Raw genomic sequence first — 25,576 nt, 5'->3', positions numbered from 1 at the left:
ACACTACCCTCACATCACACTCATTGGCTGTGCTGCTCATGCATTGAATCTGCTCCTCAAGGACATCATGGCACTGAAAACAATGGATACACTCTACAAGAGAGCCAAGGAGATGGTTAGGTATGGGAAGGGTCATGAAGGTATAGCAGCAAAGTGAGAAGAATAAGAGCATCACATTGAATCTGCCCAGCAACACCCATTGGGGTGGTGTTGTCATCATGTTTGACAGTCTCCTGGAGGGAAAGGAGTCTCTCCAAGAAACGGCCATATCAGTGTCTGCCGATATGGACAGCCCCATCAAGAGGATCCTCCTGGATGATGTATTTTGGGAGAGTGGTAAGCAGCCTGAAACCTATAGCAGTAGCCATTGCCCGGATTGAGGGAGACAATCCCATCCTGTCTGATTTTTAGACTCTGCTTGCAGATGTAAGAGAAGAAATTGTTAGATTACTTGTTAGATATTATTGCAGTCGGAACTAAAAATACAAGCATTTCGCTACACTGGCATCAACATCTGCTAACCATGTGTATGTGACCAATAAAATTAGATTTGAAATCTGTACTGCCCTGCCTACTTCACTGTTGCTCCAAGCAGGGGAAACAGCAGTTCTGAAATACATCAAAAAGTGTGAAGACTTCTGCGTGAAGCCCATACTGGCAAGAGCAACCCGTCTGGTTCAGAGCTCAACAAGGCCTATGGTGTTATCAATACCGTGTCTCGCCACCTTTGCCTGGATGAGGGCAAGGTTCTCGGCAGTCTGGCGAAGTACACTTCCAAGCAAGGGCTTTGGGATGGAGATGCAATATGGCAGTCGTGCCAACATATCTCATCAGCCACCTGGTGGAAGGGACTTTGTGGATCTGAGGCTCTTTCCCCGGTTGCCTCCATCATCCTCCAAATCCCAACAACATCACCTGCCTCAGAGCTCAACTGGTCCTTGTTTGGGAACACACACACACACCAAAGCATGCAACAGGCTGACCAATACAAGGGTTGAAAAATTGGTGGCCATCCAGGCACATTTGAGCCTGACAATCCTCAACGAGGTCAGAAAGTGACAGTGAAGATGAGGCCTCAAAGGCTAATGTTCAAGAGGTGGACATTGAGGTGGTCCAGGGAGAAGACATGGAAGCCTGAGAGAAAGACAACCTAAACCTTAGTTTCTAGACTATCATTTTACAGATAGATAGATGTATGTTGAAAATGTTTTTGGGAGATGTGATGGATCATTGGGGATCATTCAATATACCCTTTTGTTGTTCAGTGAAATCATCCCATGTGAAGAGTCAACTCATTTAAAGTTAAATTCGTAACTAAATAGTTGATTTTATTTCTATTGGAAGGATTTATAATTTGCAATTATGTCTACTTATGATAAGGTAAAAGGTTTATGTCTCCATATGATATGGTAAACATATCCAATGCAACAAAAATCTACATTTAAAAAGGTATTAATATTAATTGCATATATTCCCGTTAATTCCCACGGAAAGTTTCCACCTCTGAATAATCCCCAAAATGTGCAACCCTACAATTCATGTTGACAATCTACTAGAAAATAATTTTCAATCCTTGTCATATGAAGAGAAATTGCAGAGCAAACGTGTTCGTCGGCCATTGGAAATGAACATTACACAACAAGACGAATGAGTGGTATGGAAGGAATCAGTTACTAACTGCGAGAGTTGTATCCTTTTCCCTCTCATCCAACACTTCCCACACTGCCCCTACTCGGATGGTATTGCGCCGTCCCAACCTTCGCTCTCTCTCCCCCGCTACTCTCTCCTCTTCCATCCTATCATCTCTTCCCTCTGCTCAAACCTTCTCCAAACTATCTCCTGATTCTGCCTCCTCAACCCTCCTCTCCTCCCTTTCTGCATCCTTTGACTCTCTATGTCCCCTATCCTCCAGGCCGGCTCGGTCCTCCCCTCCTGCTCGGTGGCTCGACGACTCATTGCGAGCTCACAGAACAGGGCTCCGGACAGCCGAGCGGAAATGGAGGAAAACTCGCCTCCCTGCGGACCTGGCATCCTTTCACTCCCTCCTCTCTACATTTTCCTCTTCTGTCTCTGCTGCTAAAGCCACTTTCTACCACTCTAAATTCCAAGCATCTGCCTCTAACCCTAGGAAGCTCTTTGCCACCTTCTCCTCCCTCCTGAACCCCCCCCCCTCCTCCCTCTCTGCAGACGACTTCATCAACCATTTTGAAAAGAAGGTCAACGACATCCGATCCTCGTTTGCCAAGTCAAACGACACCGCTGGTTCTGCTCACACTGCCCTACCCTGTGCTCTGACCTCTTTCTCCCCTCTCTCTCCAGATGAAATCTCGCGTCTTGTGACGGCCGGCCGCCCAACAACCTGCCCGCTTGACCCTATCCCCTCTCTTCTCCAGACCATTTCCGGAGACCTTCTGCCTTACCTCACCTCGCTCATCAACTCATCCTTGACCGCTGGCTACGTCCCTTCCGTCTTCAAGAGAGCGAGAGTTACACCCCTTCTGAAAAAACACACTCGATCCCTCTGATGTCAACAACTACAGACCAGTATCCCTTCTTTCTTTTCTCTCCAAAACTCTTGAACGTGCCGTCCTTGGCCAGCTCTCCTGCTATCTCTCTCAGAATGACCTTCTTGATCCTAATCAGTCAGGTTTCAAGACTAGTCATTCAACTGACACTGCTCTTCTCTGTGTCACGGAGGCGCTCCGCACTGCTAAAGCTAACTCTCTCTCCTCTGCTCTCATCCTTCTAGACCTATCGGCTGCCTTTGATACTGTGAACCATCAGATCCTCCTCTCCACCCTCTCCGAGTTGGGCATCTCCGGCGCGGCCCACGCTTGGATTGCGTCCTACCTGACAGGTCGCTCCTACCAGGTGGCGTGGCGAGAATCTGTCTCCTCACCACGTGCTCTCACCACTGGTGTCCCCAGGGCTCTGTTCTAGGCCCTCTCCTATTCTCGCTATACACCAAGTCACTTGGCTCTGTCATAACCTCACATGGTCTCTCCTATCATTGCTATGCAGACGACACAATTAATCTTCTCCTTTCCCCCTTCTGATAACCAGGTGGCGAATCGCATCTCTGCATGTCTGGCAGACATATCAGTGTGGATGACGGATCACCACCTCAAGCTGAACCTCGGCAAGACGGAGCTGCTCTTCCTCCCGGGGAAGGACTGCCCGTTCCATGATCTCGCCATCACGGTTGACAACTCCATTGTGTCCTCCTCCCAGAGCGCTAAGAACCTTGGCGTGATCCTGGACAACACCCTGTCGTTCTCAACTAACATCAAGGCGGTGGCCCGTTCCTGTAGGTTCATGCTCAACAACATCCGCAGAGTACGACCCTGCCTCACACAGGAAGCGGCACAGGTCCTAATCCAGGCACTTGTCATCTCCCGTCTGGATTACTGCAACTCGCTGTTGGCTGGGCTCCCTGCCTGTGCCATTAAACCCCTACAACTCATCCAGAACGCCGCAGCCCGTCTGGTGTTCAACCTTCCCAAGTTCTCTCACGTCACCCCGCTCCTCCGCTCTCTCCACTGGCTTCCAGTTGAAGCTCGCATAAGCTACAAGACCATGGTGCTTGCCTACGGAGCTGTGAGGGGAACGGCACCTCAGTACCTTCAGGCTCTGATCAGGCCCTACACCCAAACATGGGCACTGCGTTCATCCACCTCTGGCCTGCTCGCCTCCCTCTGAGGAAGTACAGTTCCCGCTCAGCCCAGTCAAAACTGTTCGCTGCTCTGGCACCCCAATGGTGGAACAAACTCCCTCACGACGCCAGGACAGCGGAGTCAATCACCACCTTCCGGAGACACCTGAAACCCCACCTCTTTAAGGAATACCTAGGATAGGATAAAGTAATCCTTCTAACCCCCCCCCCCTTAAAAAATTTAGATGCACTATTGTAAAGTGGCTGTTCCACTGGATATCATAAGGTGAATGCACCAATTTGTAAGTCCCTCTGGATAAGAGCGTCTGCTAAATGACTTAAATGTAAATGTAAATGTAGTTGCAAAGCAGTCAATATTTGACTTCCCCTGACTGCTATTCGGTAGAGAGGGTGTGTGGTCCAAGTCTGGGTTTAAACCCCTAGTCGATTTCCACAGCCCCACGGGAATCTATTTAGCATAATAAAAAAATCCACCAGTTTAAGCTAGAGATATGTATTTGTATTTTTTCTTGCATTGCTTCTCAATCTACCGCATCAGCCAATGCCGCACTTGCGCATCTGCGGTGAAAGGTGGCAGAGCTAGGAGCGGTGTTTGTCAGACCATGAGACATCCCGGAAAATCGGTCTTCTCACAAACTTCTTTAGTGTCTGAACATTGGCCCACAAACCAAAGATGAGACTCTCATAAACAAGATGGTGTTCTCCGTTTTGTGCTATAACCCCCACAAGCGTCTTGGGACTCGTCTGAAGTCAGTACAGCCGATCTGTAGCGTCCGAACAATTTGGGCTATATGACACCTCTGCAGAAAGGTAAGTCTTGCACGAACAAGTTGGCTGTTTTGCTCTAGGACGCCCACAAGCCTGAAGGTTCCTGTATCAGTTTAAAAAATGAACAGAAGTACAGCGCATTTGGAAAGTATTCAGACCCCTCGACTTAACCCACATTTTCTTTAGAGCGTTAGAGCGGTGGACTAGTAACCGAAAGGTTGCCAGATCGAATCCCCGAGCTGACAAAGTAAAAATCTGTCATTCTTCCCCTGAACAAGGAAGTCAACCCACTGTTCCTAGGCTGTCATTGAAAATAAGAATTTGTTCTTAACTGACTTGCCTAGTTAAATAAAGGTAAAATAAAAATTACATTCTAAAATGGATTAAATATATTTCCCCCCCCCTCAATCTACACAAAATACACCTTAATGACAATTCAGACCCTTTGCTATGAGACTCAAAACTGAGCTCAGGTGCCTCCTGTTTTCATTGATCATCCTTGAGATGTTTCTACAACTGGTGTGCCAAGCTTGTAGCGGCATACCCAAGACTCGATGCTGTAATCGCAGCCAAAGGTGCTTCAACAAAGTACAGAGTAAAGGGTCTGAGTACTTATGTAAATGTGATATTTATGTTTATTTCTAATACATTTGCATGTTTTATTTTTATTAAATGTTTTTGCTTTGTCATTGTGGGGGTATTGTGGGTAGAACTGACGAGGGGGATTTTTTTTATTTTTTTTTAAAGGGTCCATTCTAGAATAAGGCTGTAACGTAACAAAATGTACAAAAAGTCAAGGGGTATGAATACTTTCCAAAGGCACTGTACATCCAGCAGACAAGCAATGGCTCACCCTTTAGTCTTCTGAAAATTCCTACACACACACACAGCTTTTGTTCGACCCATAGGGAAAAAAACACATTACATCTGCATATCTTGTGTAGATTCAAACACACGTACACAGTGGTGCAATTTCATACATACACATTCAATGGCTTACCTCAGGAACCTTTGCATTTTAGTATGCATGCACACTGCATCTGCCCAGCATAGTCTCACATCCACACATACCCTCACACATGCACGCACCACTGTCTCACCTGCTGGGCCTTGTGATACATCTCGCAGCTGCCTACTGTCTCACACACACAGACCATGTTGGCTCACCTGCTGGTCCTTGTGGTACATCTCATACTGGTGGATCATCTGGCGACTGATCTGGCTGCCGTGGTAGACAATGACGTTGATCTCAGTCCAGGTGCGGAACTCCCTCTCCCAGTTGGTGATGGTGGAAAGGGGGGCGATGATGAGGAAGGGTCCCCCGCAGGCCCATGGAGAACATCTCAAAGAGGAACGTGATGGACTGGATGGTCTTCCCCAGGCCCATCTCGTCAGCCAGGATGCAGTTCTTCCTATATAGGAAGAGTCGGGCAAACATGGTGATGTCAAACGCACAAAAATATTTTCAAAGAATACAAAAAGGGGTGAGGGGTGACAATCAGTGGCCTGCTGAGGGAGAGTAGAGCTAATCTCCGAACCTAGAACCAAATCTCATGTGTGCATGCCAGCCAACTCGGTTTGATTTTGGGGGGCTGAGGTTTTCAAATCTGTACTGAACGGAAGTAACAGTCATGAAGCCTCTGCCAAAGCCAGTCCCAAGCAACTTCAAGAAGCCCACGTTTACAATCCAGGCTGCACAGAATGACAACATGTCATGGAGGTATCCAATGGTTTGGATGCAACTATTTCACAGGTTAGCAGTGCAAAGTTAATCCACCACCGCACCAGAAGATATCCTCCCCCCATCTCAAACGTGACAGATTAAATGTTAATAGTCTGTCACAAAAGTTCATTTGAACACCTGATCTCCCCCTTTTGATCATGCCTGGTTTCAATGTGATAGTAGTCTATCGAGGATGCTAACTGTCCAAAAATGTATGAAGGGGGCATGGCGTTTTATGACAGAGGAATTTCACCATGTGCTTTTGCAGCATGTGCTATTCACCATGTGTTAACATATGTTTTGGGTCTTTGATTTGAGTGAGTGAGTGTGTAACAATTACAGAAGCATTTGTGTGAACAGTAACCTGTTCAGTAGTATTATAATGTAAGAGTTTGGTAGTATTAGAGTTCTAAACTTCAACATTCAAAAAAGTATTTTACACACGTGTCCATTACAAACTAAGCAAGAATCGGAATGCGTAATTTGTCACCGTACTTGAAAATGTGTAAAAAAAAACAGTAAATACATTATGCTCCATACATGCGGTATGCTACAACAGAAACGACAACACGATATACAGAAAATATGGCACTTACTTTGATTGGAACTCACATGTCCAATATTATTATTTGTAGGGAAAACAGCAATCAAGGCAATGTGAGCACCAACCAGAAAAAGGGGGAGGGGGGGGGGGGGGGAGTTTGTGCTAGACTGTGAAAATGTCTGCATACTTCATCTGGGGTAACAATAGGGAGGTGCTTGGGCTCTCATTGAAGAGGGATGTTTGTCTGGTTCAGTAAAGCCTCAAACAAATTGTCCGCAAACAGTGAAATGGGCTACATTCTATGTGAATTAATGAGGCGGAACACACACGTTGAAATATAGTCAAGAGATAATTAGCAGGTAGCGTGTGTCATGATTTGAGGACAGCGTGTGTTAACTGTCCTGTTGCGTAACAATCACATTTTGGAACAGTGATTGCATTCTGATATCACGCGCATAAAACAATAACTCAGACTGGGGCAACTGTTAGAGCTATTTGGAACTCACACGTGAAAAGGTTAATAAGCACAATGTAGTGAGTAAAGCCCAAATTGGATTTGTACCAAAAACATTGCACGATCGATCATATTTACACCCTACATACCCTGATATATAAACAAGTCCACAAAAATATACGCTTTATTTATCGACTTCCAAAAAGCATTTGATTCTATTTGGCATAGAGGACTGTTCTACAAATTTATTGAAAGTGGTTTAGGGGGTAAAACATATGACATAATTAAATCAAAGTATACTGGCAATACGTGCAGCATCAAAATTGGCAAGAAAACTAAAGAATTCTTTAACCAGGGGCGGGGCCTTCGACAGGGTTGAGCACCACGCTCTTCGATATTTACATCAAAGAATTGGCCACTATTCTAGAAAAATCCTCAGCCCCTGTGTTTGTCTCCACAATTCAGAGGATAAATGCCTGCTCTTTGCAGATAACCTGTGCCTGCTTTCAGCCACAGCACATGGCCTATAGCAGAGCCTGGACCTGCTAGAGCAGTACTGCCAGACCTGGGCCTTGGCAGTAAAATATAGATTTTCCAGAGAAGATCCAGATCTCAGGGAATTAGACCAAAGATCTCATTTGGTACAAATATATAAAGTATTGCACACACTACAATTACTTTGGTTTAAAAATAAACTCAACTGGACTCGCAGGGTATTATACACACCTTTAAAAATGAATTAAAATTGAAATACCTATTAAAATTTGGCTAAAACAAATTGAATGCGTCAATAAACCAATTGCACGTTATGGCAGCGAGTTGTGGGGTGCACTTGCAAAACAAGATTTCACACGATGGGACAAACACCCAATTTTAACCCTGCATGCAGAGTTCTATAAGATTCTCCTACATGTCCAGAGGAAATTTAGGCCAATATCCACTAGTAATAAAAAAAAAATACAGTGATCCACTCATATCATTACCAAGCCCTGCAATGCAAGATCTGAGCAAAGACAAGAGTCCACTCATCCAGCTGGTCCTGGAGTTCACAAACCTGTTCAACGAACACACTGAAGCCTCAGGACCAGGACAACCAATCAATCAGAATAAACTAAATTACAACAAAGTCAAAACAAAACTACATTACCTATTGGGAAACAAAAGCACAAAGCAAATTGCAGTGCTATCTGGCCCCAAATTGACAGTACACCATGGCAAACTATTTGACCATGGTGACTGATCAAAACCTTAGAAATACGCATTTCAGGGTCAGTACAGTACCTCACACATCAAAACAAATTTTAGTCACACGCGATGAATACAGCAGGTGTAGTAGACCTTACAGCTTACTTACGAGCCCCTAACCAACGATGCAGTTAAAAAATATATATGGTTAAGAATAAGAGATAAAAGTAACATGTACTTAAAGAGCAGCAGTAAAATAACAATAGCGAGACTATATACTGGGGGGTACTGATACAAAGTCAATGTGCGACGGCACCGGTTAGTTGAGGTAGTATGTATATGTAGGTAGACTTATTAAAGTGACTATGCATAGATTGCAACAGAGAGTAGCAGTGGTGTAAAGAGGGGGAGGGGCCAATGCAAATAGTCTGGGCAGCCATTTGACTAGATGTTCAGGCGTCTTTTGGCTAGAAGCTGTTTAGAAGCCTCTTGGACCTAGACTTGGCGCACCGGTACAGCTTGCCGTGCGTTAGTAGAGAGAACAGTCTGTGACTAGGGTGGCTGGAGTCTTTGACAATTTTTAGGTCCTTCCTCTGACACCGCCTGGTATAGAGGTCCTGGATGGCAGGAAGCTTGGCCCCATTGATGTACTGGGCCCTTCGCACTACCCTCTGTAGTGCCTTGCGGTCGAAGGCCGAGCAGTTGCCATACCAGAAAGTGATGCAACCAGACAGGAAGCTCTCGAAGGTACAGCTGTAGAACCTTTTGAGGATCTGAGGACCCATGCCAAATCCTGAGGGGGAATAGGTTTGGTTGTGCCCTATTCACAACTGTCTTGGTGTGCTTGGACCATGTTAGTTTGTTGGTTGATGTAGACACCAATGAACTTGAAGCTCTCAACCTGCTCCACTGGAGCCCCGTCGATGACAATGGGGGCGGGCTCGGTCCTCTTTTTCCGGTAGTCCACAATCTCCTTTGTCTTGATCACGTTGAGCGAGAGGTTGTTGTCCTGGCACCACACGGCCAGGTCTCTGACCTCCCTATAGGCGGTCTCGTCGTTGATCAGGCCTACCACTGTTGTGTCATCTGCAAACGTAACGATGGTGTTGGAGTCGTGCCTGGCCGTGCAGTCATGAGTGAACAGGGAGTACAGGAGGGGACTGAGCACACATCCCTGAGGGGCCCCTGTGTTGAGTATCAGCGTGGCGGATGTGTTGTTACCTACTCTTACCACCTGGGGGAGGCCCATCAGGAAGTCAGTCAGTTGCAGAGGGAGGTGTTTAGTCCCAGGGTCCTTATAGATTGCATCTGTGGATCGGTTGGGGACGGTATGCAAATTGGAGTGGGTCTAGGGTTTCTGGGATGATGGTGTTGTGAGCCATGACCAATCTTTCAAAGCACTTCATGGCTACAGATGTGAGTGCTACGGGTCGGTAGTCATGAAGCAGGTTACCTTAGTGTTCTTGGCTAAAACATGTTGGTATTACAGACTCGGACAGGGAGAGGTTGAAAATGTCAGTGAAGACACTTGCCAGTTGGTCAGCGCATGCTCGCAGTACACGTCCTGGGAATCCATCTCGCCCTGCGCCCTTGTGAATGTTGACCTGTTTAAAGGTCTTAATCACATTGGCTGCGGAGAGTGTGATCACAGTCTTCCAGAACAGCTGGTGTGCTAATGCATGTTTCAGATTGTTTATCTATGAGAAGTGTTTAGTGGTGGATTACTACCTGAGCAGTAAGTCTACTATTCATGGGGGGAACTATGTATAGATTTAGGGGAGGAGGAGTGGCAGGTTTCCTACCTGTTGTACCAGTTGAAGAGCAGCCAGTTCATGCCCTCCAGCTGGTACTCTCTCAGCTGGTTCCCGTTTCGATAGTCTTTGGATTTGTCCAGCTTCTGCCACTTGTCTGGCTGAGGTCTTTCCTACTCAGAGTGCGCACACACACACACACACACAAATTGGCAATATCAAATAACAGCATCACACACACATTGAGGTCGACTGGACGGGTAAACGTACTGCCCACGCCCACAAATGCACAGAATACCTGACCAACTCTCATAATCACACAGACACATCAAAAGCTATTCTTCGAAAACAGAACACCCAATTCAGACACATTGCCGATTGTTCATTTCATTTTTAAACAAAGGAACAAATGTTGTAAATTACAGGGGAACGAGGTACTCTTTCCCACTCACCACAAATTTCAATTCAGGGATTCTCTTGATCTCCTCAAACTCCCGAATCTTCACCGGGTCCACATCTTCCTGAAGCTCCCATGTAGCCTCCTCATAGGACAGGGAGCACCACTTCACCAGGTAGTGTGTCACCTCCTGTAAACACACACATGCACGCACAGCGAGACATAGTGACAGTCAATGAGTCAGACACAGAATTAGCCAGTGAGTCAGTCAGATGCACTGACTGACGCACGTGTGTCCGAACACACAAACGCCCCTCACTGGTGGTGAGCAACTCGCTTTCCCCGGCTCACCTCTCCTGTCTCTGTGTCTGTCGTGATGGCCACCTCCAGAACTCTATCCACTTCTATGTAGTCGGGGTTAAAGAGGTCTTCATTCGGCTACATGGAGGAGTAGACGATCAATATCATCCTTTTCATGTGATACCTACGTAGCTATGCATGTATTTTTTTATGGCATATGAAAATGTATTGAATGGCTGCGCTGGGACAGTTTTTTTTATTTGTATTGGTGTACATTTGTACTTCGCAGAAAAAGAAATACATGTTTGCTGATAAATTCAGATACTACTACAAATAAAATCCACTGTTGCAGCTTAGCCATACAGTACATTTTCATATGACATAAAAACAAATAATTTGTATATACATAAAATCATGAAATTCTGTCAGAAGAACATAAGAGTAGCCTCACCTCAACGAATATGTGCTTCATTTGGGCATGCTTAGTCCTGAAGCGCTTGATTTTTTGCTGGATGCGAGGGTCCTTCTCCAACTCCTCCAATGTCGCCCATTTACAATGCAGGTAGGAGCTATGAGCAAAAGTGGTAGGATGGGTCAATTAAAATATTCAAGGGGAAAAGGGGTACATTGACCTTCGACTATGTTGAAATGAGAGTAATTTGGCAAAAGGGTGCAAAAGCAGTTCGGAAACCTACTCATTCGAGGGTTTTTCTTTATTTTTAATATTTTCTACATTGTAGATTAAAAGTGAAGACATCACAACTATGAAATAATACACATGGAATCATGTAGTAACCCCAAAAAAGTGTTAAACAAGATTTTTCAAAAGTAGCCACACTTTGCCTTGATGACAGCTTTGCACACTCTTGGCATTCTCTCAACCAGCTTCACGAGGTAGTCACCTGCAGTGCATTTCAATTAACAGGTGTGCCTTGTTAAAAGATCATTTGTGGAATTTCTTTCCTTATTAATGCGTTTGAGCGTCATTTGTGTTGTGACAAGGTAGGGATGGTATACAGAAGATAGCCCTATTTGGTAAAATACCAAGTCCATATCTTCACTATTATTCTACATTGTAGAAAATAGTACAAATCAAGAAAAAACCTGTATTGAGTAGGTGTCCAAACTTTTGACTGTACTGTATACATTTCCTGAACTTTCTTATATCTCTCATATATATAGATTTTTTTTACTATCCGTTTTCCCATGTATGAATGTAATCTTCAATGCGTTTATATACAAGGCCAAATTCAACGTTTCATTAAATAATTTGTAGTTTTTTTTTTTTATACCTACATGGGTCCTACATTTCAAAATCAAATAGAAAAATGATCCACGGAATGACTATCTTAAAACAATCCAATATGTTAGCTTAGTAGACCCCCCTGTCCACAGTGTAGACTCTTAGGGGTTAAAAAGCAATCCCACAGTATAAAAACATCAAGTGGCGGATTTAAGAACATAGAAATACATTGAACACAGCTAAACATGAGAAAATGCTCATTTTGAAAGGTGCAGCTAGGAAAACCTTGAGCGCTCTAACGTGTCATACACCAAAAAAAACAGACCGTCTGTCGACAGACCATCTGTTATCAAAGAGACCAATGTTATTGGGGTCTTCCGCCTAGCTACTGTAAGCACACTTACAAATTTCTGTACTTGACATAGAACTCCTCGGACTCCTCAGTTGCATCCTCAGGGGACGCCTCAAAAGAAGAGAAAAAAAAACACATCAAATAATCGAAATCCACACACACCTTGTTGCTAGTGTCTGTGTGGTTGTTTATGTCAGGCGGCATACCTCTTTCTTCACAGTTCGAACCGACAGGATCTTCTCAATAACGTTTGCCTCATCTTCAGGGGGCTCCTGCAACAGGGGGGAGAGGGGGCATTACTCACACAAGGTTAAACAGAAAAATAGTGTGCTTGGGCTTACTGAGGGGGACACTGAACGAGCAAGCAAAGACATCAGGATGCATTACAGCTTTGATTTTGCTCAACAAGTCAGCAACATCTCCTCCTTTATACTGATGACAGACATAGAAAGATGGACAGATATAAACGCTGCAAAAAAAAAAGAAAAGTCCTCTCACCTGGGTTGATTTTCAGCAAACTTCACATGTGTAAATATTTGTATGAACATAAGAAGATTCAACAACTGAGACAAACTGAACAAGTTCCACAGACATGTGACCAACAGAAATGGAAAAATGTGTCCTTGAACAAGTACTGCAGTGCATCTCCTCCTTTGCCAGTTCTTGCTGTGAGATGTTACTCCACTCTTCCACCAAGGCACCTGCAAATTCCCAGACAATTCTGGGGGTGGGTGGGGGGGGGGGGGGCTAGCCCTCACCCTCCGATACAACAGGTCCCAGATGTGCTCAATGTGATTGAGATCTGGGCTCTTCGCTGACCATGGCAGAACACTGACATTCCTGTCTTGCAGGAAATAACACACAGAACGAGCAGTATGGCCGGTGACATTGTCATGCTGGAGGGTCATGTCAGGATGAGCCTGCAGGAAAGGTACCACATGAGGGAGGAGGCTGTCTTCCCTGTAACGCACAGCATTGAGATTGCCTGCATTGACAAGCTGAGTCTGATGATGCTATGACAAACCGCCCCAGACCAATACGGACCCTGCACCTCCAAATTGATCCAGAGTACAGGCCTCGGTGTAACGCTCATTCCTTAACTTCTTTGGGGTAGGGGGCAGTATTTTCACATCCGGATGAAAAGCATGCCCAGAGTAAACGGCCTGCTACAAAAACATAAAAAGCTAGAATATGCATATTATTAGTAGATTTGGATAGAAAACACTGACGTTTCTAAAACTGTTTGAATGGTGTCTGTGAGTATATAAAAACTCATATGGCAGGCAAAAACCTGAGAAAATCCAACCAGGAAGTGGGAAATCTGAGGTTTGTCAATTTTCAACTCTGCTCCTATTGAAGATAGTGGGATATTAGTAATGTTGCACTTCCTAAGGCTTCCAGTAGACGTCAACAGTCTTTAGAACCTTGTCCGATGCTTCGACTGTGAAGAGAGGCCAAATGAGAGGGGATTGAGTAAGGTCTACCATGACCTGAACATGCGCTGACCATGCGTATTCATGTGAGAGCGAGCTCTATTCCATCGCACTTCTGAAGACAAAAGAATTCTCCGGTTGGACCATTATTGAAGAATGTTAAAAACATCCTAAAGATTGATTCAATACTTCGTTTGTCATGTTTGTACGGACTGTAATATAACTTTAACTTTTCGTCCATACTTTCCGCTGGACTTGTCCACGCGTCGTGAGTTTGGAAAGTGTACTGAACGCTAGAACAACAAGGAGGAACTTGGACATAAATGATGGACATTATCGAACAAAACAAACATTTATTGTGGAACTGGAATTCCTAGGAGTGCATTCTGATGAAGATCAGTAAAGGTAAGTGAATGTTTATAATGTTATTTCTGACTTCTGTTGACTGCACAATATGGCGGCTATATTTGTGTCTTGATTGGGCTCTGAGCGCCGACTCAGATTATTGCATGGTTTGCTTTTTCCGTAAGCTTTTTTGAATTCTGACACAGCGGTTGCATTAAGGAGAAGTGCATCTAAAATTCCATGCATAACAGTTGTATCTTTTAGCAATGTTTATTAAGAGTATTACTGTAAATTGATGTGGCTCTATGCAAAATCAAAGGATGTTTTGTGACTTCTGAACATAAGGCGCCAATGTAAACTCAGATTTTTGGATATAAATATGAACTTTACCGAACAAAACATACATGTATTGTGTAACATGAAGTCCTATTAGTGTCGTCTGATGAAGATCAAAGGTTAGTGATTCATTTTATCTATATTTCTGCTTTTTGTAAATCCACTCTTTGGCTGGAAAAATGGCTGTGTTATTCTGTGAATAGGCACTCACCTAACATAATCGTTTGGTTTGCTTTCTTCGTAAAGCCTTTTTGAAATCGGACACTGGCTGGATTTACAACAAGTGTATCTTTAAAATGGTGTAAAATACATGTATGTTTGAGGAATTTTAATTATGAGATTTCTGTTGTTTTGAATTTGGCGCCCTGCAGTTTCACTGGCTGTTGATGAGGTGGGACGCTACCGTCCCACGTACCCTAGAGAGGTTAAACGATAAACGTGAATCCGACAATCACCTCTGGTGAGACAAAACCGCGACACGTCAGTGAAGAGCACTTTTTGTCAGTCCTGTCTGATCCAGCGATTGTGGGTTTGTGTCCACAGGTGACGTTGTTGCCGGTGATGTCTGGTGTGGACCTGCCTTACAATAGGCCTACAAGCCAGCAGGCCTACAAGTTCAGCCTCTCTCAGCCTATTGCGGACATTCTGAGCACTGATGGAGGGATTGTGCGTTCCTGGTGTAACTCAGGCAGTTGTTGTTGCCATCCTGTACATGTCCCGCAGGTGTGATGTTCGGATGTACCAATCCTGTGCAGGTGTTACACGATGGCAGACCACAAATGTCCGTCCTGTCTCCCTGTAGCGCTGTCTTAGGCGTCTCACAGTATGGACATTGCAATTTATTGCCCTGGCCACATCTGCAGTCCTCATGTCTCCTTGCAGCATGCCGAAGGCACATTCACGCAGATGAGCAGGGATCTGGGCACTAAACTTTTAAACTGTTAGTGTCTTAATGACCGTTCCACAGGTGCATGTTCATAAACTGTTTATCGTTAATTGAACAAGCATGGGTAACAGTGTTTAAACCCTTCACAACGAAGATCTGTGAAGTTAATTGGATTTTTACAAATGATCTTTGAAAGACAGGGTCCTGAAAAAAGTTTATATACACACAAAAAAACATATATAAAATTTAAAAAATCTCCCAAAAAAGTATTTAGTCAGCCACCAATTGTGCAAGTTCTCCCACTTAAAAAGATGAGGCCTGTAATTTTCATCATAGGTACACTTCAACTATGACAGACAAAATGAGAAGAAAAAAAAAATCCAGAAATCACATTGTAGGATTTTTAATGAATTTATTTGCAAATTATGGTGGAAAATAAGTATTTGGTCAATAACAAAAGTTTAGCTCAATACTTTGTTATATACCCTTTGTTGGCAATGACAGAGGTCAAACGTTTTCTGTAAGTCATCACAAGGTTCACACACTGTTGCTGGTATTTTGGCCCATTCCTCCATGCAGATCTCCTCTAGAGCAGTGATGTTTTGGGGCTGTTGCTGGGCAACACGGACTTTCAACTCCCTCCAAAGATTTTCTATGGGGTTGAGATCTGGAGACTGGCTAGGCCACTCCAGGACCTTGAAATGCTTCTTACGAAGCCACTCCTTCGTTGCCCGGGCGGTGTGTTTGGGATCATTGTCATGCTGAAAGACCCAGCCACGTTTCTTCTTCAATGCCCTTGCTGATGGAAGGAGGTTTTCACTCAAAATCTCACGATACATGGCCCCATTCATTCTTTCCTTTACACGGATCAGTCGTCCTGGTCCCGTTGCAGAAAAACAGCCCCAAAGCATGATGTTTCCACCCCCATGCTTCACAGTAGGTATGGTGTTATTTGGATGCAACTCAGCATTCTTTGGTCTCCAAACACGATGAGTTGAGTTTTTACCAAAAAGTTCTATTTTGGTTTCATCTGACCATATGACATTCTCCCAATCTTCTTCTGGATCATCCAAATGCTCTCTAGCAAACTTCAGACGGGCCTGGACATGTACTGGCTTAAGCAGGGGGACACGTCTGGCACTGCAGGATTTGGGTCCCTGTGTTACTAGTGTGTTACTGATGGTAGGCTTTGTTACTTTGGTCCCAGCTCTCTGCAGGTCATTCACTAGGTCCCCCCGTGTGGTTCTGGAATTTTTGCTCACCGTTCTTGTGATCATTTTGACCCCACGGGGTGAGATCTTGCGTGGAGCCCCAGATCGAGGGAGATTATCAGTGGTCTTGTATGTAATCCATTTCCTAATAATTGCTCCCACAGTTGATTTCTTCAAACCAAGCTGCTTACCTATTGCAGATTCAGTCTTCCCAGCCTGGTGCAGGTCTACAATTTTGTTTCTGGTGTCCTTTGACAGCTCTTTGGTCTTGGCCATAGTGGAGTTTGGAGTGTGACTGTTTGAGGTTGTGGACAGGTGTCTTTTATACTGATAACAAGTTCAAACAGGTGCAATTAATACAGGTAATACAGGTAATGAGTGGAGGGCAGAGGAGCCTCTTAAAGAAGAAGTTACAGGTCTGTGAGAGCCAGAAATCTTGCTTGTTTGTAGGTGACCAAATACTTATTTTCCACAATAATTTGCAAATAAACTCATTTTGTCTGTCATAGTTGAAGTGTACCTATGATGAAAATTACAGGCCTCTCTCATCTTTTTAAGTGGGAGAACTTGCACAATTGGTGGCTGACTAAATACTTTTTTGCCCCACTGTGTGTGTGTGTGTGTGTGTGTGTGTGTGTGTGTGTGTGTGTGTGTGTGTGTGTGTGTGTGTGTGTGTGTGTGTGTATGTATATATATATATATATAAATAAATATACGGGAGGCAGGCAAATACTTGATTGACAAGAGTGAGACATTGAATTGTAATTTATCTTAATGTTATTTTGTTGTTGGCAGGTGCACTATGCATCTGACCCTATGCAGCCAGGTCCCATCTAATTTTTAACTTCTCGCCAGTTTGGCTTATTTGGTGTCTGCTGTGAAGGAATACAACAAGTCAACTACTTGATTGATGAAGGTCTGTCATCCAGCAAAGGCAGCAGCGCAGTCATCAACTATATGCGCCATTTCTTAAGCAACTACGGAGTTGGGGAAACACGTGTGGACCTGAATTGCCACTGGTGCTTCGGCCTCATCAAGCAGTACCAGCACTTCAGGTGAATATCATTTATCATTGCATTGTATGAGGTTATTCTTTTTATCTAAACCTGGGAGGTGAATTGATGTTGTGCAAGTTCGTAATGTCTTCAATTTTTTTTTGTTATTTCCTGTTTTACAGCTTCAATGCTCTGGAGCCTGGTGTTGTCGCCAAGGAGCGGTCAGACTCAGTCGGGACCAGGTTTCAGCTGCTGCGCAACGCTGACATCCTTCCTCCAATAGATGTGCAAGCACCGCCTGTACAAGCACCACCTGGACTGGACACAGCTAGACAAACTCAACTTCTCAAAAATATCTGAGAGTTTCGCGCCAAAGAGGCTATGGACTTCACATGCCCTGCATCAAAATCAAGGGCAGGACAGAAACAGACTCTCCAGTCATCAGCACTACCTCTATTCAAATGACTCTCTCTTAACACACACACACACACACCATATGTTGCGGCTAGTATTTTTTTTATTCTGGGGCTCGGTCCTCTTTTTCCGGTAGTCCACAATCTCCTTTGTCTTGATCACGTTGAGCGAGAGGTTGTTGTCCTGGCACCACACGGCCAGGTCTCTGACCTCCCTATAGGCGGTCTCGTCGTTGATCAGGCCTACCACTGTTGTGTCATCTGCAAACGTAACGATGGTGTTGGAGTCGTGCCTGGCCGTGCAGTCATGAGTGCTGCTGCTCAGCCACTTGATTGTTTTTTTATTTATTTTACTTCTTATGGGCAGGTGGGACAGTGCCCCGCATACAAACACATGAAAAACATATTTCAACCAGGCAGGTGCGACACGAAAGTCAGAAATAGCGATATAAAAAAATGCCTTACCTTTGATGATCTTCTGTTGGCACTCCAAAAGGTTCCAGTTACATCACAAATAGTCCTTTTGTTTCATAATGTCCTTTATATCCATAAAAATTCAGTTTAGCTGGCGCGCTTCAGTCAATAATCCACCCAGTTTCCCTCCATCAAAATGCATACAAAATGAATCTCAAAAAAGTCAAACGACGTTTATAATCAAACCTTAGGTACCCTAATAGGTAAATAAACGATACAATTTAAGACGGAGAATCGTTATTGTCTTTACCGGAGAAAAATACCAAAGAATTCACTCGCTTGGAAACACTACACCCAAAATGGGAGCCACCTAGAAAAACTACAATTTCTGGCTCATTTTTCCAAAAACCAGCCTGAAACTCGTTCTAAAGACTGTTGACATCTAGTGGAAGCCCTAGGAACAGCAATCTGGGTGGACTTGGCCTTATGATAAAAGTGAAAGCCATTGAAAATAGTGGAAAGCTGAAATATCTTTTGGGGGGGATGGTTTGTCCTCGGGGTTTCGCCTGCCATATCAGTTCTGTTATACACAAACAACTTTAACAGTTTTAGAACAGCTTTTCTATCCAAATCTACCAATTATATGCATATCCTAGCTTCTGGGCCTGAGTAACAGGCAGTTTACTTTGGGCACGCTTCTCGGACGTCAAAATACTGCCCCCTACCCAAGAGAGGTTAACCAGGTAGGCTAGTTGAGAACAAGTTCTCATTTACAACTGCGACCTGGCCAAGATAAAGCAAAGCAGTTCGACACATACAACACGGAGTTACACATGGAATAAATAAAAACACACAATATATACTGTATTATTGTCTGTATGTATACAACTACGACGTCTTTCACTATCGTTATTTATAGTGTACATACTGTATATTTTATTTATATTGACACCACATCTGATATTGCTACTATGCAAGTAACCATTTGTCAGTACTGTTTACACCTTCTGTAGAGACCCAATCACTTAGCAAGACTTAACAAAATATTGATACAGTTGAAGTCGGGAAGTTTACATACACTTAGGTTGGAGTCATTAAAACTCGTTTTTCAACCACTCCACACATTTCTTGTTAACAAACTATAGGTTTTGGTAAGTCGGTTAGGATATCTACTTTGTGCATGACAAGTAATTTTTCCAACAATTGTTTTCACTTAAAATGCACTGTATCACAATTCCAGTGGGCCAGAAGTTTACATACGCTAAGTTGACTTTGCCTTTAAACAGCTTTGAAAATTCCAGAAAATTATGTCATTGCTTTAGAAGCTTCTGATTAACATCATTTGAGTCAATTAGAAGCCTAATTAACATCATTTGAGTCAATTGGAGGTGTATATCAAATCAAGTTTATTTTATATAGCCCTTCGTACATCAGCTAATATCTCGAAGTGCTGTACAGAAACCCAGCCTAAAACCCCAAACAGCAAGCAATGCAGGTGTAGAAGCACGGTGGCTAGGAAAAATACATCCACATGGCTACATGTGGATGTATTTCAAGGCCTACCTTCAAACCCCGTGCCTCTTTGCTTGACATCATGGGAAATCAAAAGAAATCAGCCAAGACCTCAGAAAAAAAAATTGTAGACCTCCACAAGTCTGGTTCATCCTTGGGAGCAATTTCCAAACGCCTGAAGGTACCACGTTCACGCAAGTACAAACATTATGGGACCAAGCAGTCATCATACTGCTCAGGAAGGGGACACGTTGTCTTCTAGAGGTGAACATACTTTGGTGCAAAAAGTACAAATCAATCCCAGAATAGCAGCAAAGGACCTTGTGAAGATGCTGGAGGAAACAGGTACAAAAGTATCTATATACACAGTAAAACGAGTCCTATATCGACATAAAATGAAAAGGCCGCTCAGCAAGGAAGAAGCCACAGCTCCAAATACGCCATAAAAAAGCCAGACTACGGTTTGCAGCTGCACATGGGGACAAAGATCGTACTTTTGGAGAAAGGTCCTCTGGTCTGATGAAACAAAAATAGAAATGTTTGGACATAATGACCATCGTTATGTATGGAGGAAAAAGTGGGAGGCTTGCAAGCCAAAGAACACCATCCTAACCGTGAAGCACGGGGAGGAAGCATCATGTTGTGGGGATGCTTTGCTGCAGGAGGGACTGGTGCACTTCACAGAATAGATGGCATCATGAGGTAGGACAATTATGTGGATATATTGAAGCAACATCTCAAGACATCAGTCAGGAAGTTAAAGCTTGGTCGCAAATTGGTCTTCCAAATGGACAATGACCCCAAGCATACTTCCAAAGTTGTGGCAAAATAGCTTAATGACAACAAAGTCAAGGTATTGGAATGGCCATCACAAAGCCCTGACCTCAATCCTATAGAACATTTGTGGGCAAAACTGAAAAAGCGTGTGAGCAAGGAGGCCAAAATGACTGTTACACCAGCTCTGTCAGGAGGAATGGGCCAAAATTCACCAACTTATTGTGGGAAGCTTGTGGAAGGCTACCAAAAATGTTTGACCAAGACTAAACAATTTAAAGGCAATGCTACCAAATACTAATTGAGCGCATGTAAACTTCTGACCCACTGGGAATGTGATGAAAGAAATAAAAGCTGAAATAAATAATTTTCTGCTATTATTCTGACATTTCACATTCTTAAAATAAAGTGATGATCCTAACTGACCTACAACAGGGAATTTTTACTGGGATTAAATGTACGGAATTGTGAAAAACTGAGTTTAAATGTATTTGGCTAAGGTGTTTGTAAACTTCCGACTTCAACTGTATATAAAATGTATATTGATCTGTGTGGTCGTAACATGATTTTGTGACATACCACAGACTCACTAAACACAAATGCTTCGTTTGTAAATTATGTCTGAGTGTTGGTGTGCCCCTGGCCATCCATCAACAACAAAAAATATTTCAAAAAAGGTTAAAGGTTTAAGGAATTTGAAATTATTTATACTTTTGATACTCAAGTACATTTTAGCAATTCCATTTACTTAAGTATTTTTAAAACCAAATACTTTTACTCAAGTAGTATTATACTGGGTGACTTTTACCTTAATAGATAATGACTGAATTATCTTTATATCTGGACATTTTCTGTTAACCTGGAATTTTTCCTTATTCTAGGCTACTACTTTTTCCACTTTTAGTCAATCTTTCCTACACTTCTCACTGTTTCGCACATGACCTCACATGTGAATCCTTAAAGAGATGGTGGGGCTGGCTTAAGAGGGAGTGAACAATGCTGAATGAGTGTAGACAAATATAGAGCTCTCCAATAGGTACCAAAACAAGACCCCTTTCTCAAAAATGTGTTTACAAGTGTATCAACTTAAAGCAGAATTACTTTCCCATTGTTCCTCAAAAATGCAGTGTATGATATACCATTTTGTAGCTGAGTCTCTACTTTTCACCAATATAAAAAACCCAATTTCAAATGTTGCTACATAAGACCGAATCCAGGTGGTGAGTCACATCTTAATTAGTTTTATTACAAATGTATTATATTGTTGAGGTTATTACCATTATTAACAGTTATCAGCTATATCAGCTAGACGCTCTGGATAAGAGCGTCTGCTAAATGACTAAAATGTAAATATAATTAATATTGATGTTAATATGATTAGAATGAATCATGTTATATACAGTACTGTGAAAAAGTATTTGCCCCCTTTCTGATTCTCAATTTTTGCATATTTTTCATACTGAATGTTACAGATCTTCAACCAAATCCTAATATTAGTTAACGAGAACCGGGGTTTACAAATAAAAAAAGGATACTTATTTTATTAATTAACTAAAAGTTACACAACACCCAATTGCACCCTTACACTCAATAACTCGTTGTGCCACCTTGAGCTGCAGTGACTGCAACCAAATGGTTCCTGTATTTGTTGATCAGTCTCTCACATCACCATTGAGGATTTTTGCCTCCCTCTTGCATGCAGAAATGCTTTACCTCAGCAAAATGTGTGTTTTCAAGCATGAACCGCTCGTTTCAAGTCCATTCCAAAACTTCAAATGTATTTATTTTTAACCACCTTCATGTAGACTCGATTTTGTGTTTTGGATCATTTCTTGCTGCATTACCCAGCTGCGCTTCAGCTCACTGATGGATGGCCAGACAGTCGCCTGTAGAATTCTAATATTTTTTTCCATCAACCTACACACAATCCACAATTAAGTTTTTAGATATTGCAAATATATTTTAAAAAACTAACACACATACGTATTCAGATGCTTTACTCAGTACATTGTTGAAGAACCTTTGGCAGGGATTACAGCGTCGAGTCTTCTTGGGTATGACGCTACAAGCTTGGCACACCTGTATTTGGGGAGTTTCTCCCATTCTTCTCTGCAGATCCTCTCAAGCTCTGTCAGGTTGGATGGGGAGCGTTGCTGCACAGTTATTTTCAGGTCTTTTGGCAAACTCCAAGCGGGCTGTCCTGCCTTTTACTGAGGAGTGGCTACCGTCTAGCCACTCTACCATAAAGACCTGATTGGTGGAGTGCTGCAGAGATGGTAGTCCTTCTGGAAGGTTCTCCCATCTCCACAGAGGAACTCTGGAGCGCGGAGTGACCTTCGGGGTCTTGGTCTCCTCCCTGATCAAGGCCCTTCTCCCCCGATTGCTCTGTTTGGCCGGGTGGCCAGCTCTAGGAAGAGTATTAGTGGTTCCACGCTTCTTCCATGGAGGTCAATGTGTTTTTGGGGACCTTCAAAGCTGCAGAAATGTTTTGGTACCTTTCCCCAGATCTGTGCCTCGACAATCTTGTCGTCTCGGAGCTCTTTGTACAATTCCTTCGACCTCATGGCCTGATTTTTTTCTCTGACATGCACTATCAACTGTGGGACCTTAGAGAGGTGTGTGCCTTTTCCAACTCATGTCCAGTCAATTCAATTTACCACAGGTGGACTCCAATCAAGTTGTAGAAACATCAAGAATGATCAATGGAAAGAATGCACCTGAGCTCAATTTCGAGTCTCATAGCAAAGGGTCTGAACACTTATGCAAATAAGGTATTTCTTTTTTTTAAATACATATGCAAAAAAATCTAAACCTGTTTGCTTTGATATTATGGGGCATTGTGTGTAGACTGATGAGGAAAAAGTTTTATTTAGTCTATTTTTAGATTAAGGCTGTAACATAACACAATCTGGAAAAAGCTAAAGGGTCTGAATACTTTCCGAATGCACTGTAGGAAGAGGAATATTAGAATGTGTAGAGAATCAACATGGTAGCGCAATCAAAAGAATAATAAGATAAGTAGTGTTTTAAAAAATATATATTATTATACTAGAGGGTAAAAAAATATGTTGAAGTGATCACCTATTCTAATGTAAGAATGACTTGGTGTTTAATGTCCTCTAATGTAATCTTAATTGAAAGCACGGCCTTTAAAAAGCTTCCAGAGTGGGGCAGCGGTCTAAGGCACTGCGCATCTCAGTGTTGCAGTGTCACTACAGCCTGAGGTTCGATCCCAGTCCCATAGGGTGCCACACAATTCTCCCAGCGTCGTCCAGGTTAGGGGAGGGTTTACTTGGCTCCACACGCGCTAACAACTCCTTGTGGCGGGCCGGGCGCATGCAAGCTCACTCCGGTTGTCAGTTGAACGGTGCTTCTTCCGACACAGTGCAGCTGGCTTCCGGGTTAAGCGAGCAGGTGTTAAGAAGCACGGTTTGGCGGACATGGGGGGAAAAAAAATAGTAACAGCTGACTGATTTAGTCTTTATATAAACATTCTTGATAGTAGTGGAAATTAACAATCGTCGACCTTGGCTTAGCCGTCAGGCTATTACATACTTTGCCAATTCAATGTACCCGGTCCAAAACTCATGAGAGGACAACTTCTTGCCCCAGGACCTCTGAAAATTTCATACATGAATTTAACGACATTAGATCGGTCTTCAATATTTATGAACTGTAAATATTTGAACAGCGAGAAATTTGGAGACTTGTCTATGGTGTCGGTGAGGAACTTCTGTCATTGTAGCCCGACAGATGTTGTTCACCATTCATGATCCGTTGGCCATGGCCGTCGATAGTCTTGCGAACGCCATCTAGAGTAGCTGATATCAGGACCAAAGCAGTGTCTATTGTCCCTTTAAGTTCTGAGACCATCATGATGTGTAGTTTGTCCAAGTCGGCAGGTAGGCCTTGTGCGGGGTTGTCAGCCATCTCCACCATAGGTGGCGCCATCTTAGTCATCTCCAGCAGAGAGTTTTCGTTCAGACTGTCTTTGGGACACAGCTTGTGAGCCATTTGAGTAAGAAGTTGCGTTCGACGTTAGAAAAAGTAAATCCTACTAGTAGTGAAAAGTAGAGGAGCTACCTCACGTTAGTCCCACGTGTTAACCCGGAAGCCTCTACATAAAAACACGGAAGCCTCCACATAAAACATTCTACTATCGCATAGCTATTAGTATAAACATGGCCAAAGATAAAGAACGAGATGCTTACCTCAGCCTGCCAGGTGATAGTGGCAGCGTTGAGGGCAGGGATACGGCCCGTCCCCAGCACAGCAATAGTCTCCCCGTCGTCATCCACCACCTTGAAGTCCAGGTCCTCATTGTATTTCCTGCGCTTCACCTGACGCCCCGAGCGACGCTTCTACGAGAGAGAGTTTACACTAAGTGCCTTCATGTCAAGCATTAGCTACTGCACATAGAGTACCAGTCAACAGTTGACACGTACTCATTCAAGGGTTTTTTCTTTATTTTCTACATTGTAGAATAACAGTGAAGAAATAAAAACTATGAAATAACACATATGGAACCATGTAGTAACCAAAAAAAACTTTTCCCTTTCCTGTGGCGGTCCTCATGAGAGCCCGTTTCATCATAGCGCTCGATGGTTTTTGCAACTGCACTTGAAGGGTTTTTTCTTTGAGCCAATCAGTTGTGTGGTGACAAGGTAGGGTTGGTATACAGAATATAGCCTTATTTGGTAAAATACCAAGTCCATATTATGGCAAGAACAGCTCAACTAAGCAAAGAGAAATGACAGTCCATCGTTACTTTAAGACATGAAGGTCAGTCAATGTGTAAAATTTTAAGAATTTTTAAAAGTTTCTTTAAGTGCAGTTGCAAAAACCCATCAAGCGTTATGATTAAACC

General features: G+C 43.3%; 1 protein-coding gene across 1 annotated transcript in view; it reads right to left on the bottom strand.

Moving 5' to 3' along the window:
- The window catches only part of LOC129814813 (chromodomain-helicase-DNA-binding protein 6-like), a 95,066-nt gene that overhangs the window by 46,366 nt on the left and 23,124 nt on the right, over positions 1 to 25,576 (bottom strand). The window contains 9 exon segments of the mRNA XM_055867853.1: positions 5,609 to 5,761; positions 5,763 to 5,853; positions 10,150 to 10,271; positions 10,551 to 10,685; positions 10,847 to 10,933; positions 11,247 to 11,364; positions 12,443 to 12,501; positions 12,597 to 12,662; positions 24,921 to 25,070. Coding sequence (XP_055723828.1) covers positions 5,609 to 5,761; positions 5,763 to 5,853; positions 10,150 to 10,271; positions 10,551 to 10,685; positions 10,847 to 10,933; positions 11,247 to 11,364; positions 12,443 to 12,501; positions 12,597 to 12,662; positions 24,921 to 25,070 — 981 coding nt within the window.

The sequence above is a fragment of the Salvelinus fontinalis genome, chromosome 18, assembly GCF_029448725.1.
Source record: "Salvelinus fontinalis isolate EN_2023a chromosome 18, ASM2944872v1, whole genome shotgun sequence".
NCBI lineage: Eukaryota > Metazoa > Chordata > Actinopteri > Salmoniformes > Salmonidae > Salvelinus > Salvelinus fontinalis.
Note: the sequence above shows the minus strand (reverse complement) of the source record. Positions and strands in the feature narration are given on the sequence as shown.